The 19,628-nt window shown below is 46.7% G+C and overlaps 2 protein-coding genes across 8 annotated transcripts in view; both read right to left on the reverse strand.

Moving 5' to 3' along the window:
• lipeb (lipase, hormone-sensitive b) overlaps window positions 1–19,628 on the reverse strand; it is a 576,644-nt gene that overhangs the window by 12,675 nt on the left and 544,341 nt on the right. The window lies entirely within an intron of this gene.
• LOC147109737 (zinc finger protein DPF3-like) overlaps window positions 17,244–19,628 on the reverse strand; it is a 103,851-nt gene continuing 101,466 nt past the window's right edge. For 2 of the 5 annotated variants that reach the window (XM_086003867.1, XM_086003863.1), the window contains one exon: window positions 17,245–17,518. In XM_086003867.1, the coding sequence (XP_085859993.1) occupies window positions 17,412–17,518 (107 nt within the window). In that variant the 3' untranslated portion in view covers window positions 17,245–17,411. Of the gene's footprint in view, window positions 17,519–19,628 lie in introns of all 5 variants that reach the window. The other 3 variants (XM_086003865.1, XM_086003866.1, XM_086003864.1) reach the window with 3 other exon arrangements.

Here is a 19,628-nt window from a genome sequence, read left to right on the forward strand (position 1 = left end):
CTCACACTCCCAATCTCTCTCTCTCACATGCTCCCAGTCTCTCTCTCTCTCACACTCCCAATCTCTCTCACACACTCCCAATCTCTCTCTCACACTCCCAATCTCTCTCTCACACTCCCAATCTCTCTCACACACTCCCAATCTCTCTCACACACTCCCAATCTCTCTCTCACACACTCCCAATCTCTCTCTCACACACTCCCAATCTCTCTCTCACACTCCCAATCTCTCTCTCACACACTCCCAATCTCTCTCTCTCTCTCACACACTCCCATCTCTCTCTCTCACACTCCAATCTCTCTCACACCTCCCAATCTCTCTCTCACACACTCCCAATCTCTCCTCTCACACTCCCAATCTCTCTCTCTCTCACAGTCCCAATCTCTCTCTCACACACTCCCAATATCTCTCTCACACTCCCAATCTCTCTCTCTCTCACACTCCCAATCTCTCTCTCTCTCACACTCCCCAGTCTCTCTTTCTCTCTCACATTCCCAATCTCTCTCTCACACTCCCAATCTCTCTCTCTCCTCACACTCCCAGTCTCTCTTTCTCTCTCACATTCCCAATCTACTCTCTCTCTCTCTCTCACTCCCTCTCTCTCTCACTATCTCTCTCTCGCTCCTTCCCTCTCTCTCCTTCCATCTCGCGTCTTTCCTTCCATCTCTCACTCTCTCCTTCCCCCTCTCTCTCTCTCTCATCCTTCCCCCCCTCTCTCTCTCTCCTTCCCTCTCTCTCTCTCTCTCCTTCCCTCTCTCTCTCTCTCTCCTTCCTTCTCTCTCATTCCCTCTCTCTCTCTCTCTCTCTCTCTCTCTTCCCCCCCAGTCGCTCCCTCTCTCTCTTCCAACAACAACATGCCCTCGAGAAAGCCTCGGCACCGCCGGGCTCCCCCAGCTAGTTGAATATATAATATGCAGGGCCAAGCGAATCCGAGTGAAAGGAATCTACACAATGGCAATAGCTGATCCCTGATCATTCTGTCAGCTAGTTTTAGATTACCTATTGCAAACATGTCTTTTCACAATCGTACGCACGAGGATTTGACACCAGATTAAACAGATAGTATATAGTATCAGTGTCTAGTAAAATGTAGGGGCCCCAAACCAATCCTTCACACGAGACCCCCACAAGGCAAACGCCACTGAGTTTGACAGCGGCAGTGAGCTTTACAGTCACTCATTCAAACTCCGTGTGTTAGAGTACACTGTTCCACTGGTGGCTGTCCTACCATAATAATAAACTTGCAGAATTAGCATATAATTGGCAAATTAATTTCAACACAGATAAATGTGATTTATTACATTTTAGTAAAGAAAAATAAGGAGGTCACATATTGCAAAATAAAAATCTAAATGGGGTAGAGGAGCAAAGGGATCGGAGTACAAATACACAAATCACTGAAAATAGCGACACAGGTAAACAAGGCCATAAAAAGGCAAACCAAGCGCTAGGGTTTATTGCTAAAGGGATAGAATTGAAAAGTAGGGAAGTTATGCTAAACTTGTATCGAAACCTTGGTTAGACCACACTTGGAGTACTGCGTACAGTTCTCATCACCATATTATAAAAAGGATAGAGAGGCACTGGAGAGGGTGCGGAGACGATTTACAGGATGATACCAGAAATGGGAGGTTATACCCATCAGGAAAGGATGAACAGGCTGGGTCTCTTTTCTCTTGAAAAGAGAAGGTTGAGGGGGTCTTTAAAATCATGAAAGGTTTTGATTGAGTGGATACAGAGAGAATGTTTCCACTTGTGGGGAAGAGCATAACTAGAGGCCATAAGATAGTCACCAAAGAAATCCAATAGGGAATTCAGAAGAAACTTCTTTACCCAGAGTGGTGAGAATGTGGAACTCGCTATCACAGGGAGTGGTTGAGGTGAATAGTATCGATACATTTAAGGGGCAGTTAGATAAACATATGAGGGAGAAGGGAACAAAGGGTTATGCTGATAGATTTAGGTGAGGAAAGACAGGCTTGAGTGGAGCATAAACACCGGCACGGACTGGTTGGGCCGAATGGCCTGTTTCTGTGCCAAATATTCTATGTAATCCGGTGTAAAATCTGTGAAATTCAACATTCAGTTGGAGAAAAGTGGGTCATTCACACCTACTGCTTACACTAAGCAGCAAGCATTACCAACAGGCCAACTAGCTTACCAGCAGCTGGCCAGGAACAGACACAGAATTTACAATACCCTTTCCCCAATGTATTCAGGACAGTTTTCCAGAACAACGGCCCATAATTTGCGGTCAGTGGCGAAGCAAAGACACTCACCGCTGGCCTGAAGAAAGCTGCCCACAGAGATCCTGCCCCTGTGGCAAGAGGTTTGCCTTTTTCTTCATTCAATTGATGGAATGCTGTGAATAGGGGGATTCCTATGGCGATGCTGCTGTGACCTCAACAAGCTGTTTAAGTAAACCAATCACATTGCAGAATTCTCCCAGACAGGGAACCAGGAAACGCAAAGCTGCTTTTATCCGGACTTTTTAAAAATGTTAGACAGTGAAATAAAGATTGGGACTTTCACATAGGGATAAGGTAGAAGCTGAAATATCATGAACACATTTTTTTTTTTAATTTAAAGTTTTTAAAAAATTGTAATTATCATAATGGAGAAATTTGACACTCCAAAAATATAAAAATGGGTTTTTCAGGGCCAGAACTGTTTGTTTACCAGTCAATACGCTGTTAAAACCCCAGTTTACACCAATTCCAACAAGGTCTAATATTTAATGGGGTATTTAACCAGCGATATTATCACAGAAAAGCCCAAGTTTGTCAGTTTAATTGATTTTCCCCGATGACATCGATTGCTGGGGTATGGGGTGGGTGGAGGGGGGAGGGGGGCACACGCAGGCAGTGTCGGAAGCAGTGAATGACTGACTGCAATTTCAGGATTTCCGCATTTAGCTAAATCCAGAAGCTGCGATCAGTTTCAGGGGGATACGCTAAACATAGAAACACAGAGATAGGAGCAGGAGTAGGCCATTCGGCCCCTCGAGCCTGCTCCGCCATTCAATGCGACCATGGCTGATCATCCAAATTCAGTTACCATGTCCCTTGATCCCCTTAGTCTTAAGCAGCACGGTGGCATAGTGGTTAGCACTGTTGCCTCACAGCGCCAGGGACCCGGGTTCGAATCCGGCCTCGGGTGACTGTCTGTGTGGAGTTTGCACATTCTCCCGTGTTTGCGTGGGTTTCCTCCGGGTGCTCCGGTTTCCTCCCACAGTCCAAAGATGTGCGGGTTAGGTTGATTGGCTATGATAAATTGACCCTTAGTGTTAGGGGATTAAATACATGGGGTTACGGGGATAGGGTGGGATATGTGTCGGTGGGGTTTCTGTGATTTCTGTGAAATATATCTAACTCCTTCTTGAATATATTTAATGAATTGGCCTCTACTGCCTTCAGTGGTAAAGAATTCCACAGGTTCACCACTCTCTGGGTGAAGAAATTCCTCCTCATCTCTGTCTTAAATGGCCTACCCCTTATCCTTAGACTGTGACCCCTGGTTCTGGATTCCCTGACCATCGGGAACATCCTTCCTGCATCTAGTCTGTCCAGTCCTGTTAGAATTTTATAAGTTTCAATGAGATCCCCTCTCATTCTTCTAAACTCTAGCGAATATAAGCCTAATCGACCCAATCTCTCTTCATATGTCGTTCCTGCCATCCCAGGTATCAGTCTGGTGAATCTTCGCTGCACTCCCTCCATGGCAAGTACATCCTTCTCAGATAAGGTGACCAAAACTGCACACAATACTCAAGGTGTGGTCTCACCAAGGCCCTGTACAACTGCAGCAAGACATCCTTGCTCCTGTACTCAGAAACCTCTCGCTACGAAGGCCAACATACCGCCTTCTGCACCTGCATGCGTACCTTCAGTGACTGGTGCACAAGGACACCCAGGTCTCATTGCACTTCCCCCTTCTCCCAATCTATTGCCGTTCAGATAATAATCTGCCTTCCTGTTTTTGCCACCAAAGTGGATGACCTCGCCATTTATCCACAGTTATACTGCATCTGCCATACATCTGCCCAATCACCCAACCTGTCCAAATCATACTGGAGTGTCTCGGCATCCTCCTCACAGCACACACGCCCACCCAGCTTTGTGTCATCTGCAAACTTGGAGATATTACATCGAGTTCCCTCGTCTAGATCATTAATATATATTGTGAATAGCTGGGGTCCTAGCACTGATCCCTGCGGTACCCCACTAGTCACTGCCTGCCACTCGGAAAAAGAGCCATTTATTCCAACTCTTTGCTTTCTGTCTGCCAACCAGTTTCTCTATCCAAGTCAATACCTTGCCCCCAATCCCATGTGCCTTAATTTTACACGCTAATCTCTTATCGAAAGCCCTTTTGAAATCCAAATACACCACAGCCACTGGTTCTCCCTTATCTATTTTACCAGTTACATCCTCAAAAATTAGAATTATTGTTTACTGCAGCCATGTTTGATTTGCACCCTTGATTTCTCTGACTTCTACTTTTGCTTTTCTCCTTCCTGTCTTTTGCTTCTATCCTTGCTTCCCTTTCCTCTGTCTCCCTGCACAGGTTCCCAACCCCCTAATTCACCATCATTACCCTCACAAATTCAGGACAATATGTTTTAAAGATCAAACAAACCAGGATTTTAATTTAAGTGAGGCAAACTTCAAAGGAATGAGAAATAAATTAACCCCAATAAATTGGGCAGAATTGTTAATGGGTAACAGTGGGAATATTCAAAAATGTAATATAAACCAGTACATACCCCTTTAAAATTACAAAGGGATACTGATAAATTAAGTGAATGGGCAAAACTGTGTCAAATGGATTTCAAAGTAAGCAAACGTGAGGTCATCCACTTTGGACCTAAAAAGGATAAAACAGGTACTTTCTAAATGGTGAAAAGATAGAAACAGTGGATGCTCAAAGAGACTTGGGGGGGGGGGGGGGGGGTTCAGGTACATAGATCATTAAAATGTCATGAACAGGCACAGAAAATAATCAAAAAGGTTAATGGGATGCTGGCCTTTATATCTAAAGGACTAGAATACAAGGGGGGTGAAGTTATGCTGCAGGCTGTTCGAAACTCTGATGCGATCACACCTGGAGTACTGTGATCAGTTCTGGGCATCACACCGTTGAAGGGCCTTGGAGGGAGTGCAGCGTAGGTTTACCAGAATGATACCTGGACTCCAAGGGTTAAGTTACGAGGAGAGATTACACAAACTAGGGTTGTATTCCCTAGAGTTTAGAAGGTTAAGGGGTGATCTGATTGAAGTTTTCAGGATATTAAGGGGAACAGATCAGGTAGAGTCATAGAGTAATACAGCACGGATAGAGGCCCTTCGGCCCATCGTGTCCGCGGCCGGCCATCAAGCCCTGTCTAATCTAATCCCATATTCCAGCATTTGTCCGTAGCCTTGTATGCTATGGCATTTCAAGTGCTCATCCAAATGCTTCTTAAATGTTGTGAGGGTTCCTGCCTCCACAACCCTTTCAGGCAGTGAGTTCCAGACTCCAACCACCCTCTGGGTGAAAAAGGTTCTCTCAAATCCCCTCTAAACCTCCCGCCCTTTACCTTGAATCTATGCCCCCTAGTTATTGACCCCTCTACTAAGGGAAAAAGCTCCTCAGCATCCATCCTATCTATACCCCTCATAATTTTGTACACCTCAATCATGTCCCCCCTCAGCCTCCTCTGCTCCAAGGAAAACAAACCCAATCTGCCCAGTCTCTCTTCATAGCTGAAGCGCTCCAGCCCTGGTAACATCCTGGTGAACCTCCTCTGCACCCTCTCCAACACGATCACATCCTTCCTGTAGTGTGGCGACCAGAACTGCACACAGTATTCCAGCTGTGGCCTAACCAGTGTTTTATACAGCTCCATCATAACCTCCTTGCTCTTATATTCTATGCCTCGGCTAATGAAGGCAAGTATCCCATATGCCTTTTTTACCACCTTATCCGCCTGTTCCGCCGCCTTCAGGGATCTGTGTACTTGCACACCCAGATCCCTCTGACCCTCCGTCTTGCCTAGGGTCTTTCCATTCATTGTGTATTCCCTTGCCTTGTTCGTCCCCCCAAAGTGCATCACCTCGCACTTTTCCGGGTTAAATTCCATTGCCACTGTTCCGCCCATCTGACCAACCCATCTATATCGTCCTGCAGACTGAGGCTACCCTCCTCGCTATTTACCACCCTACCAATTTTTGTATCATCCGCGAACTTACTGATCATACCTTTTACATTCATGTCCAAGTCAGTTAATGTAGACCACAAACAACAAGGGACCCAGCACCGATCCTGTGGTACCCCACTGGCCACAGGCTTCCAGTCACAAAAACAACCTTCGACCATCACCCTCTGCCTTCTGCCACTAAGCCAGTTTTGTATCCAATGTGCCAAGGCACCCTGGATTCCATGGGCTCTTACCTTCTTGACCAGTCTCCTGTGCGGGACTTTATCGAAGGCCTTACTGAAATCCATGTATACCACATCCACTGCGTTACCCTCATCCACACACCTAGTCACCCCCTCAAAAAATTCAATCAAATTAGTCAGACATGATCTTCCCTTGACAAAGCCATGTTGACTATCCCTGATTAATCCTTGCCTCTCCAAGTGGAGACAAATTTTGTCCCTCAGAATTTTTTCCAATAATTTTCCTACCACTGATGTTAGGCTCACTGGCCTGTAGTTCCCCGGTTTTTCCCTACTACCTTTCTTGAATAATGGTACTACATTAGCGGTTCTCCAGTCCTCTGGCACATCCCCTGTGGCCAGAGAGGTCCTGAATATATGTGTTAAAGCCCCCGCAATCTCTTCCTTTGCCTCACACAGCAGCCTGGGATACATTTCATCCAGGCCTGGGGATTTATCCATTTTTAGGCCAGCTAAAACCGCCAATACCTCCTCCCTCTCGATGTTAATATGTTCGAGCATATCACAGTCCCCCCCGCCCTATTTCTATGTCTACATCGTCCTTCTCCATAGTGAAAACAGATGCAAAAAATTCATTTAGAACCCCTCCTACATCTTCTGGCTCCACACACACATTGCCACTTTTGTCCCTAATGGGCCCTATTTTTTCCCTAGTTATCCTCTTACCCTTAATATACTTATAAAACATCTTAGGATTTTCCTTTATTTTGCTCGCCAGTGTTATTTCATGGCCCCCTCCTTGATCTCCTAATTTCTTTTTTTAAGTATCCCCCTGCACTTTTTGTACTCCTCTAGGGCTTCCTCCGTCTTTAGCCTTTTGTATCTACCAAAAGCCCTCTTTTTCCTAATCCATTCTCGTATATCCCCTGACATCCAAGGTTCCCTGTGGTTTTTGGAACCACCCTTGACCTTTACAGGAACATGTTGCCATTGTATGATCTCAATCTCCCTTCTGAAAGCCTCCCATTGCTCCGATGCGGATTATCCTACAAGTAGCTGATCCCAGTCCATTTTGGCCAGATCCTGCCTTATCCTATTAAAAATCGGCCTTCCCCCAATTTAGAACCTTTATTTCCGGCCCATCCCTGTCCTTTTCCATGACCACCTTAAATCTTACCATATTATGGTCACTATCACCAAAGTGCTCACCTACTAGCACTTTTTCCACTTGGCCGGCCACATTCCCTAGAATTAGGTCCAGTACCGCCCCCTCACAGAATCACAGAAACCCCACAGTGCAGATAGAGGCCATTTCGGCCCATCGAGCCTGCACCGACACATATCCCACCCGATCCCCGTAACCCCTACACCAACACCAACACGTAACCCCACGTATTTAATCCCCCTAACACTAAGGGTCAATTTATCATAGCCAATCAACCTAACCTGCACATCTTTGGACTGTGGGAGGAAACCGGAGCACCCAGAGGAAACCCACGCAAACACGGGGAGAATGTCTGTGTGGAGTTTGCACAGTCTCTTGTAGGACTTTCTACATGCTGGCTCAAAAAGCTCTCCTGGATGCACTTTAAGAATTCTACACCCTGAGCCTTTCACACTCTGACTATCCCAGTTAATATTGGGGAAGTTGAAATCCCCCATTATTATTACCCTATTATTTGCACATTTCTCTGAGATTTGCCTACATATCTGTTCCTCTATCTCCCCCTGACTGTTGAGGCCTATAGTGCACTCCCAGCAAAGTGCTTGCCCCCTTTTTGTTTTTAAGCTCCACCCATATGGCCTCATTAGAGGAGCCTGCTAATATATCATCCCTCCTTACTGCAGTAATTGACTCCTTAATTAATATTGCGACACCCCCTCCTCTTATACCTCCCCCTCTGTCTCGCCTGAAGATTCTGTACCCCGGAATATTGAGCTGCCAGTCTTGCCCCTCCCTCAACCATGTCTCCGTGATAGCAACAATATCATACTCCCATGTGTTTATCAACACCTTCAGTTCATCCACCTTATTTGCAAGACTCCTTGCATTAAAATAGATGCCATCCAGCCTTGCCCTTATATATTTGCCCTGTCTACCAAGCTGACTTCTTTTTTTCCTCTATATTTGGCAGCACATCACCTCCTATTTCAGCTCCCCTCTGTATCCCATCCCCCTGCCAAGTTAGTTTAAACCCCCCCCAAACAGTGCTAGCAAACCTCCCCGCAAGGATATTTGTCCCGCTCTGGTTCAGGTGCAACCCGTCCGACTTGTACAAGTCCCACCTTTCCCAGAAGCAGGCCCAGTGATCCAGGAAAGTAAAACCCTCCCCCCTACACCAACTCTTTAGCCACGCATTCATCTGCTCTATCCTCCCATTCCTATACTTACTAGCACGTGGCACTGGGAGTAATCCAGAGATTACAACCTTCGAGGTCCTGCTCTTTAATCTGTTACCTAGCTCCCTAAATTCTTGATGCAGGACCTCATCCCCCTTCCTTCCTATGTCGTTGGTCCCAATGTGGACCACGACCTCTGCCTGCTCACCCTCCCCCTTAAGAATGCCCTGTAGCCGCTCAGTGACATCCCAGACCCTGGCCCCAGGGAGGCAACAAACCATCCTGGAGTCACGTTTGCGGCCACAGAAACGCCTATCTGTTCCCCTTACGATAGAATCCCCTACCACTATTGCTCTCCCACTCTTTTTCCTCCCTTTGAGCAGCAGAAGCATCCCTGGTGCCAGGAAGCTGGCTGCTGCTGCCTTCCCCTGGTGAGTCATCCCCCTCAACAGTATCCAACTTGGTATACTTGTTTGAAAGGGGGATGTCCGCAGGGGTTCCCTGCACTTCCTGCCTGCCTCTGTTGCTCCGCCTGATGGTCACCCCGTGCAGCCCTACCCTGAGGCGTGAACAACTCGCTAAACGTGCTATCCACGACCCTCTCAGCATCGCGCATACTCCAAAATTCATCCACCCGCAGCTCGAGCGCCGTAATGCGGTCTACAAGTAGCTGCAGCTGGATGCATTTCCCGCACACATGGTCGTCAGGGACACTGGCAGCGTCCCTGACTTCCCACATGGAGCAAGAGGAGCAGAACACAGGTCTGAACTCTCCTGCCATGACTTACTCCTTTAATTAATTTAAAAAAATTATTCAATACCCCAGTTACAGGTATACTCTAGGGCGCTTTATTTACCAACTGTCCCCACTACACCAGAGACCCTAGAAATTTAACACCACAGACCCTAGAAATTTAACACCACAGAAGTCAAGCTTGTATTGAAAAGAGAGAAATACTCACCAACCAATCACTTACCTGCTCCCTGGTGACGTCACACTCTGATTACTTTTTACCTCTCTCCCCGCTGCCGAGTTGGTGGGCCTCGCTGCTCTCCGGTTTTTATACCGGCTCCTCACCCCCCAGGCTCCGTGCTCCGACTGCTCTCAGGCCTCGCTGCTCTCCGGTTTTTATACTGGCTCCTCACCTCCCAGGCTCCGTGCTCCGACTAGTCTCGGGCCTCGCTGCTCTCCGGTTTTTATACTGGCTCCTCACCTCCCAGGCTCCGTGCTCCGACTGCTCTCGGGCCTCGCTGCTCTCCGGTTTTTATACCGGCTCCTCACCTCCCAGGCTCCGTGCTCCGACTGCTCTCGGGCCTCGCTGCTCTCCGATTTTTATACCGGCTCCTCACCTCCCAGGCTCCGTGCTCCGACTGCTCTCGGGCCTCGCTGCTCTCCGGTTTTTATACCGGCTCCTCACCTCCCAGGCTCCGTGCTCCGACTGCTCTCGGGCCTCACTGCTCTCCGGTTTTTATACCGGCTCCTCACCTCCCAGGCTCCGTGCTCCGACTGGTAGATAGAGATAAACTATTTCTGCTGGTTGGGAATTCTAGGACTAGGGGGCACAGTCAAAAAATTAGTGGCTGACCTTTCAGGAGTGAAATTAGGAAACGCTTCTACACACAAAGGGTGATAGAAGTTTGGAACTCTCTTCTGCAAATGGCAATTGATGCTAGATCAATTGTTAATTTTAAATCGGAAATTGATAATTTTTTGTTAACCAAAGGTATTAAGGGATACGGGGCAAAGGCGGGTATATGGAGTTAGACCGCAGATCACCCATGATCTCATTGAATGGCGGAACAGGCTCGAGGGGCTGAATGGCCTCCTCCTGTTCCTATGTCCCTATAAAAAGGCAAAGGTTCCATTTGTGTAGTTAAGCAACAATGGTCAACAAATGAGGCAAGAAGACAGCATCAAGCTAAAATAGGCTTAAACAAATGCAAGGAAAAGTGGCAATCCAGTTGACTGGGAGAGCTACAAAACGCATCACAGAATCTTACAGCACAGGAGGCCATTCGGCCCACCGTGCCTGTGCCGGCTCTTGGAAAGAGCTCTCCGATTAGTCTTTCCCTATAGCCTGGCTACTTTCTCTTCTTCCAGTATTTATCCAATTCCCTTTTGAAAGTTACTATTGAATCTGCTTCCACCCTTTCAGGCAGCGCATTCTAGATCACAACAACTCGCTGTGCAAAAAAAACTCTTGATCTCACCTCCGGATTTTTTGCCAGTTACCTCAAATCTGTGTCCTGTGGTTCCCGATCCTTCCGCCAATGGAAACAGTTTCTCCCCATCAAAACCCTTCAAGTTATTGAATACCTCGATCAAATCTCCCCTGAACCTTCTCTGCGCGAAGGAGAACAATCCCAGCTTCTCCAGTCTCTCCACATAACTGAAGTCTCTCATCTCTGGTACCATTCTAGTAAATCTCTTCTGCACCTTCTCTAAAATATGGTGTCCAGAATTGGACACAATCTCCATCTGAGGCCGAACCAGTGATTTATAAAGGTTCATCATAACTTTCTTGCTTTTGTACTCTGTGCCTTGGTTTATAAAGCATTTTTTTTTTTCTTTTTTTTTTTTCTTTTTTAAAATCAGCCTTAGCTACTTGTCCTGCCACCTTCAAAGACTTGCGTACGTACACCCCCAGGCCTCAGTTCCTGCACCCCCTTTAAAATTGTACAAATGGATAGAAAGGGGGAAAAATTGGGTCGCGCCCCCTTTGGGATGCTAACTTTGCTGGAGCGCTACTTTTAGCGCCCTGCGCCCGAAATTCACTGGAAGTGCCCCACCTCCCTCTTGTGGCACTGCGAGCGAATATCGCGGCACATCGCGCCGCGGTATTGCAGGCCTTCCTCCCCTTCTTAAAGGGGAGGGGCCTAGCGCAGCGCAACCCAGGGCCCAGCTGCGCCACCAGGGATCGGAATGCCGGCAAAAAAGAGCCCGGCACGGAAGAGAAGTGCCAGGCTCACAGAGTGCAGCCGGCACCCCGCGGGGGGCGGGGGGGGCTTCACAGGAGGGTGGAGACAGCAACGGGGGCAGGTGCTGGCAGACGGCCAGCAACAAAAATGGCCGTCAGCCACATCCCCTTTCATTTGCGCCGCCCCGGCCACAGGTAGGCCCCCCCGACCCTGTCGGACATAGCGTCTGGCGGCAAGTCAGGGGGTGCTACCGAAGATCGCAGCTGGGGCGCGAGCCGGGTGCTGCACATGGTGATGACGTCATCGCCGGGGGCGCCAATGGTTACCGCCGCTGCTAACCTTCCGCTGAATTTTGCGGGAGGTGTTGGCGGCGCCGGGCCACGCCGCTAGTTGCTTTGCGCCCCAGGTGCTAACGGGAGGCGCAAATCAACAGAGTTTCTCCCCCAAAGAAAATAAGAGGTGCAAAGAGAGAATATTAAAAGAAAACTTGTAACGGATATCAAAGCTAACAGCAATTTTTAAGAGAGAGTGGTAAAGGGGAATGTGGTCCCATTAAATATAGATATATAATGGATAATAAGGAAGTGGAAGACATGTTAAACCTGAGCAGGGAGACAGAGGAAAGGAAAACAGGGATAAAAGCAAAAGATAGGAAGGAGAAAAACAAAAGTGGCAGTCAGAGAAATCAACGGCTTAAATCAAACGTGGCCACAGTAAATAATAATTCGAATAGGTCTAAGAGCGTTAAAAAAACAAGCCGGAAGGCTTTGTGTCTTAATGCGAGGAGCATTTGTAATAAGGTGGATGACTTGGCTGCGCAAATAGAGGTAAACGAATATGATTTGGTTGGGATTACGGAAACATGGCTCAAGGATGGCCAAGACTGGGAACTCAACATCCAGGGGTATTCGATATTCAGGAAAGATAGGCAAAAAGGAAAGGGAGTTGGGGTAGCATTACTGGTTAAAGAAGGGATTAATACAATTGTAATGAAGAATATTAGCTCTGATGATGTGGAATCTGTATGGGTAGAATTGAGAAATACTAAGGGGAAAAAACATTAGTGGGAGTGGTGTATAGACCTCCAAACAGTAAGGCGTAGGTTGGGGATGGCATTAAAAGGGAAATTAAAGAAGCGTGCAATAAGGGCACAGCAGTCATCATGGGTGACTTTAATCTACATATAGATTGGGCCAACCAAATTAGTAACAATACTGTGGAGGAGGAATTCCTGGAGTGTTTACGGGATGGTTTCCTGGACCAATATGTCGAGGAACCAACCAGAGATCAGGCCATCTTAGACTGGGTATTATGTAACGAGAAAGGATTAATTAGCAATCTTGTTGTACGAGGCCCCTTGGGTCGGAGCGATCATAATAATGATCGAATTCTTCATTAAGATGGAGAATGAAGTAGTTGACTCAGAGACAAGGGTCCTCAATTTAAATAAAGGAAACTACGATGGTCTGAGGAGCGAGTTGGGTAGAATTGATTGGGGAATGGCACTCAAAGGGTTGATGGTGGATAGGCAATGGCAAACATTCAAAGACCGAATGGATGAGCTACAGAATTTGTTCATCCCAGTTTGGCATAAAAATAAAACAAAAAAAGGTGACTCAACCGTGGCTAACAAGGGAAATTAGGGATGGCATAAGATCCAAGGAGAGGACATATAAATTAGCTAGAGAAAGCAATAATCCTGAGGATTGGGAGCAGTTTAGGATTCAACAAAGGAGGACAAAGGGATTAATTAAGAAACGGAAAATAGAATGAGAGTAAGCTTGCAGGGAACATAAAAACTGACTGTAAAAACTTTTATAGATATGTGAAGAGAAAATGATTGGTGAAGTCAAGCGTAGGTCCCTTGCAGTCAGAATCAGGGGAATTTATAATGGGGAACAAAGAAATGGCAGACCAACTAAATACATACTTTGGTTCTGTCTTCACAAAGGAGGACACAAATAACCTCCCAGAGATGCCGGGGAACATAGGGTCTGATGAAAGGGAGGAACTGAAAGAAATCAGTATTTGTAGGGAAATGGTGTTTCAGGAAAATTGATGGGATAGAAGGCCGATAAATCCCCAGGGCCTGATGGTCTACATCCCAGGGTACTTAAGGAAGTGGCCCTAGAGATAGTAGATGCATTGCTGGTCATCTTCCAGAACTCGATAGACTCTGGAACGGTACTCATGGATTGGAGGGTAGCTAATGTTACCCCGCTATTCAAAAAAGGTGGTAGAGAAAAAGCGGGGAATTATAGACCGGTAAGCCTGACATCGGTAGTGGGGAAAATGCTAGAGTCTATTATAAAAGATGTAATAGCTTTATTTGAAATCACAGTGATTTCAAATAAAGCTGTTGGACTATAACCTGGTGTTGTGTGATTTCTTACATTTGTCCACCCCAGTCCAACTCCGGCATCTCCACACCAAAAGATGTAATAGCAGAGCACTTGGAAAGCAGCGACAGGATCGGACAAAGTCAACATGGATTTACAAAAGGTAAATCATGCTCGACTAATCTACTGGAATTTTTTTTGAGGATGTAACTGGTAAAATAGACAAGGGAGAACCAGTGGATGTGGTGTATTTGGACTTTCAGAAGGCTTTCGATAAGGTCCCACATAAGAGATTGGCGTGCAAAATTGAGGCACATGGGATTGGAGGCAAGGTATTGCCTTGGATAGAGAACTGGTTGGCGGACAGAAAGCAAAGAGTTGGAATAAACGGGTCGTTTTCCGAGTGGCAGGCAGTGACTAGTGGGGTACCGCAAGGATCGGTCCTAGGACCCCAGCTGTTCACAATATATATTAATGATCTGGACGAGGGAATTGGATGTAATATCTCCAAATTTGCAGACGACACAAAGCTGGGTGGGAGGGTAAGCCGTGAGGAGGATGTTGTGAAACTCCAGTACGATTTGGACAGGTTGGGTGATTGGGCAGAAACATGGCAAATGCACTATAATGTGGATAAATGTGAGGTTATCCACTTTGGTGGCAAAAACAGGAAGGCAGATTATTTGAATGGCAATAGATTGGGAGAAGGGGAAGTGCAAAGAGACCTGGGTCTTATTGTGCACCAGTCGCTGAAGGTAAGCATGCAGGTGCAGCAGGCGGTTAAGGCGGCAAATGGTATGTTGGCCTTCGTAGCGAGAGGGTTCGAGTACAAGAACAAGGATGTCTTGCTGCAGTTGTACAGGGCCTTAGTGAGACCGCACCTTGAGTATTGTGTGCAGTTTTGGTCACCTTACCTGAGGAAGGACGTTCTTACCATGGAGGGAGTGCAGCGAAGATTCACCAGGCTGATACCTGGGATGGCAGGAATGACGTACGAGGAGAGATTGTGTCGATTGGGCTTATACTCACTGGCGTTTAGAAGATTGAGAGGGGATCTCATCGAAACCTATAAAATTGTCAGGTCTGGTCAGACTAGATGCAGAAAGGATGTTTCTGATGGCCGGGGAGTCCAGAACCAGGGGTCATAGTCTAAGGATAAGGGGTAAGCCATTTAGGACTGAAATGAGGAGGAATTTCTTCACCCAGAGAGTGGTGAACCTATGGAATTCTCTACCACAGAGGGCGGTGGAGGCCAGTTCATTAAATATATTCAAGAGAAAGAGTTGGATATATTTCTTGAGGCTAAAGGGATCAAGGGACATGGGGAGAAGGCAGGGACAGGGTACTGAATTTGGATGATCAGCCATGATCTCATTGAATGGCGGAGCAGGCTCGAAGGGCCGAATGGCCTACTCCTGCTCCTATCTTCTATGTTTCTATGTGCACTTTGTATCCGTTTCACAGTGGAGAAAGAGGACAAACTACCAGTGGTACAAGGGAACCCAGTAATAAATCTACCAAAACAAAAAAAATGATAATGGTGAAAATAATGGGACTTAAGATAGGCAAATCTCCAGGACCTGATGGTTTCTACCCCAAAGTATTAATAGAAATAGATGAGGAAATTGAAAAGGTATTAGTCATAATTTTCCGAAGTTCTTCAGGAATTGTAGCTGGGAAATTCGGTAACGCTGGAAAATGGGTATGGACACCGCGATCACGATATGCCCACACCCATTCAAAAAGCACAGGCAGCACATCAACTTCGTGCTGCCTGCTAATTACCATGATTGTAACGCACAGCCTAGCACTGAACACGCTGCTGACAGGCTGCGCACTCTGCAGGGGGACCAAACTTCTCGTTGCTGGAGCGAGGCTAGCTATAAAGCTAGCCTGCTCCTCTTCAAGGCAGTCTGCAGCTCATAAAGCTGAGCTGCCTTCTGCAGATAAAAATGGTAAAAGCACTAACACAAATGGCTCAACAGGCCAGGGAAAGTGTACCCAGGGTCTCTGATGCAGCACTCGAGCTTTGCGCAAAGGTGTGAATACTGGAAGAGAGGTCCTCTACCCACAGGGGGCCAGGAGGCCCTCCAGAAAGAAGGATGTGGGACCAGATCATCGAGGCGGTCACAGTCAGCATTGTTACCCCAGGACCTGGCTCCAGTGCCCAAAGAAGTTTCATGACCTCAGATGAGTGGTCAAGGTCTGTGAATGCATCTTCAAAAGCCATACCCACAATCTCGACCAAACACGAGGCACACCGCACATTCCTAGCTTCACCTCAGTCCCTTGGAGGTGGTGGTGCTGGCCATTCTTGGCAGGGCTGAAAGAATAAAAGATGCTGATATCCTCCTCGTCACATCCCACAAGCTGGACATGGTGTAAGCATGTGCCTCTTGCTCCACCCTCCCTCACCACAGCCCTACTCTTGTGCCTTCCTCATTTCACACACCCAAGAAATGCAGCCTGCTCAGCCAGTGGTTGACCAAGAAGAGGGAGAGGAGAGTGAAGAAGAAGAAACACCATCACTTGATTTCACACTCCCAGCCACCAGCTCCTCAAGGTTGTCCTGCAAGGCCATCTGCAGTGACCCCACTGAAAGTCAGCAGCCTTTCACCAGCCATGCTGCAGCCACTGGGGTAGCGCTGCATGACATCAGTAGGATAGGCAAAGGCACATGCAAGACAGACAGTCACTAAGGGAATGCAGAAGGATGATTAGTTGATTTCATGATGTCATATTGGATGAATATATAGATAAAGTTGGATTGGAAAGTTTGCTTTGTGGTGGCTTTTATTTCAGTATCATGGCAAAGATGATGCTGTGATGGTCAGTAACAGGTAGAGAAGGTAAGGTGTGGGACAAATGTGGAAAGAGGAGTTGGGGCTGTGGTCACTGGCACAGGAGGCAGATGATTTGATCCCGGATATCCTGCCAGAAAGGGGCTGTCTGGGCCTTTTGCTTCCTCCACTTCTGCTTCCTCCTCTTCCAGCTCCTTCTCCCTCTGTGAGCAGCTTGTCCCCTTTGCTGCCTCTGCTCCATCTCCATGTCATGCAGCAGCCCAAGGGAGACTGCAACTAGAGCCCCCAGGGCTGAGAGCAAGTGGTGTTCGCAGAGACCTTCCTTTAAGAACCAAAGCCTTGCAAGCGTCCAGCAGACCTTCACACTTTCACAACTTTTTAAATGTCTTACACCAAGTTGCTACTCCAAGAAAACGTAAAGAAACCAGACCAAAAGCAAAAAACTAAAAACTTACCTGAAAGTTGTGTGTGTCCCTTTCCGAAGCGCTGGCAGCGGCTCTGTTGTACTGCTGCACGCACGTTCTTCCGTGTGTGGTTTGAAGAGGGGTTTAAGATCAGCGACGTCCAAAATCCCAGAAATTGTGCGTCAATTCAAGCAATGCATGCCGATTGATGTCACGATCTGGCTCATCTAAATATGTGAAGCGAGCGCAGGCAACGGCAGTTCTGCCGACCGCCCAAAATGGCAGCTGCCATGTTCCGCGCCGGCGTGAAGGGCTCCAATTTCCTGGCCTGTGCCTTTAGATTAGAAAATTGCCAATGTTACTCCATTTTATAAGGAAGAAACCAGGTAACCAGGGAGAAGCCAGGTAACTACAGCCCTGTCAGTTTAACATCAATTGTGAGGAAGTTACTGGAATCTATCAGAGACAGAGTGACTGAGCACTTGAACAGGTTAGTAGCACATGGATTTGTGAAGGGTAGGCCATGTCTGACTAATCGAGTTGAATTTTTTTGTGCTCACTAGCATGGTGGAGAGGGGCGTGTCTATGGAAGTTGCCTAAATGGACCTTTGGATGGCATCGGGTAAGGTACCGCACGAGTGATCATTAGTAAAAATGAGATTGCACGGAATTGGAGATTATCGTGTGACTTGGGTTGGTAATTGGTTGGGAGGCAGGAAATAGAGAGTGGGGATAAAGGGAACATTCTCGGATTGGCAGGATGTGACAAATAGTGTTCCCCAGGGATCTGTTCTGGGGCCTCAACTTTTCATCATATTTATAAATGACTTGAGTGACGGATAGACAATTCTCTATTCTAAGTTTGCAGATGACATTAAGTTAGGAGGTACAGTAAATTGTGTGGATGGGATCATGAAATTACGAAGGGACATTGATGGAGTAAGTGAATGGGCAAAACTGTGGCAGATGGAATTTAAGGTGGGGTAATGTGAGGTTATTTATTTTGGATCTAAGAAAGACAAATCAGAATATTTTCTTAATGTTGAGACTGGGAGCTGTGGAGGAGCAAAGGGATTTGGATGTCCACGTACACATGTCACTAAAAGCTAGTGCACAGATACAAAAAATAATCAAAAAGGCTGTAGGAAAGGCCATTATCTCAAGGGGTTGGAATACAAAGGGGTGTAAGCTATGTTACAGATGTAGAGCGCCTCGGTTAGACCTCACCTGGAGCACTGTGTTCAGTTCTGAGCCCCGCACCTCAGGAAGGATATACTGGGCTTGGAGGGGAGCAGCACAGATTCACCAGAATGATATCGGGGACTTAAAGGGTTAAATTAGGACAGATTGCAAAGACTTTACTTACATTTCCCCGAGAATAGAAGGTTGCGGGGTAACCTGATCAAAGTAATTAAAATGTTAAAAAGTTTTGATAGGGTAGAGAGAGAAAATATTTCCTCTGATGAGGGAAATCAAGAATGAGAGGACAAAATCTTAAAATTAGAGCTAGTCCGTTTAGGAGTAAAATCAGGAAACACCTTTCCCACAAAGGGTGGTGAAAATCTGCAACTCTCTCCCCCAAAAGGCGGTGGATGCTGGGGATGTGATGGAGCTTGCAAGACTGAGATTGCTAGATTTGTGCTGGCTAAGGGTATTAAGGAATATGGAACAAAGGCAGGTAAATAGAGTCGAGGTACAGATCAGCCACGATCCTCAGAGGATTCTTCGTTTCAGTTGATGAATACACACCGCCGTGTTAAACAGCTAGATTCTTATTGATAAAAATAGACTATTTAATGGTTCAACATCTTGCAGAAATTTTTATTGCGCAAGATCAGCAAGTTACTATGACTAAATTCCCATCATTCAGCTCAGCAGTGAGAATGGGACCCAATGAATTCCCTCCAGTGTCGGTTCTGAACCAGCTGGGCTGCTTCAGTCACCTGTATCCCTTTCTGTGACAAGTGACTCCCAACACTGTCCAGCACTTCCTTGGGCTTCTTGCTCCATCTACCTCTGTGTGCAGGTCAATGAAAAGTATTCGACGGTTTCCAGTCTTCAAACATTCTCCAAAACCATCGCAGTCGTCTCTCTTGGATCTTCTGTATAAATGTTGTTTCTTGTCCAAGCAATGTTATATCATTCTTCATTTCACAGATACTCCCACTATTCCTCTCAATGATCCAATCTCTGCTGTTCGTATCTTTTGTTCCTAAACTTTTCTCATGTTCCAGCGCTCAGATCCGTGTAATAATATGGGGATAACCATCGCTTCATAAACGCTCACCTTTATTTTTTTAACCAAAATATCTTTAGTCTTCCATATTCTGCTTAATCTTCCAAACGCACAGAAGCAAGTCCAATCCTTCTTTCGGTGTCTTCTTCACAGTTCCCATTCTCTGACATTAACCCAGCGAGGTAGTCAAACTTTTCCACCTGTTCAA

The sequence above is a fragment of the Somniosus microcephalus genome, chromosome 12 (genome assembly GCF_052327205.1).
Source record: "Somniosus microcephalus isolate GS21.2 chromosome 12, FLI_Smic_1.0, whole genome shotgun sequence".
NCBI classification, from domain to species: Eukaryota; Metazoa; Chordata; class Chondrichthyes; order Squaliformes; family Somniosidae; genus Somniosus; species Somniosus microcephalus.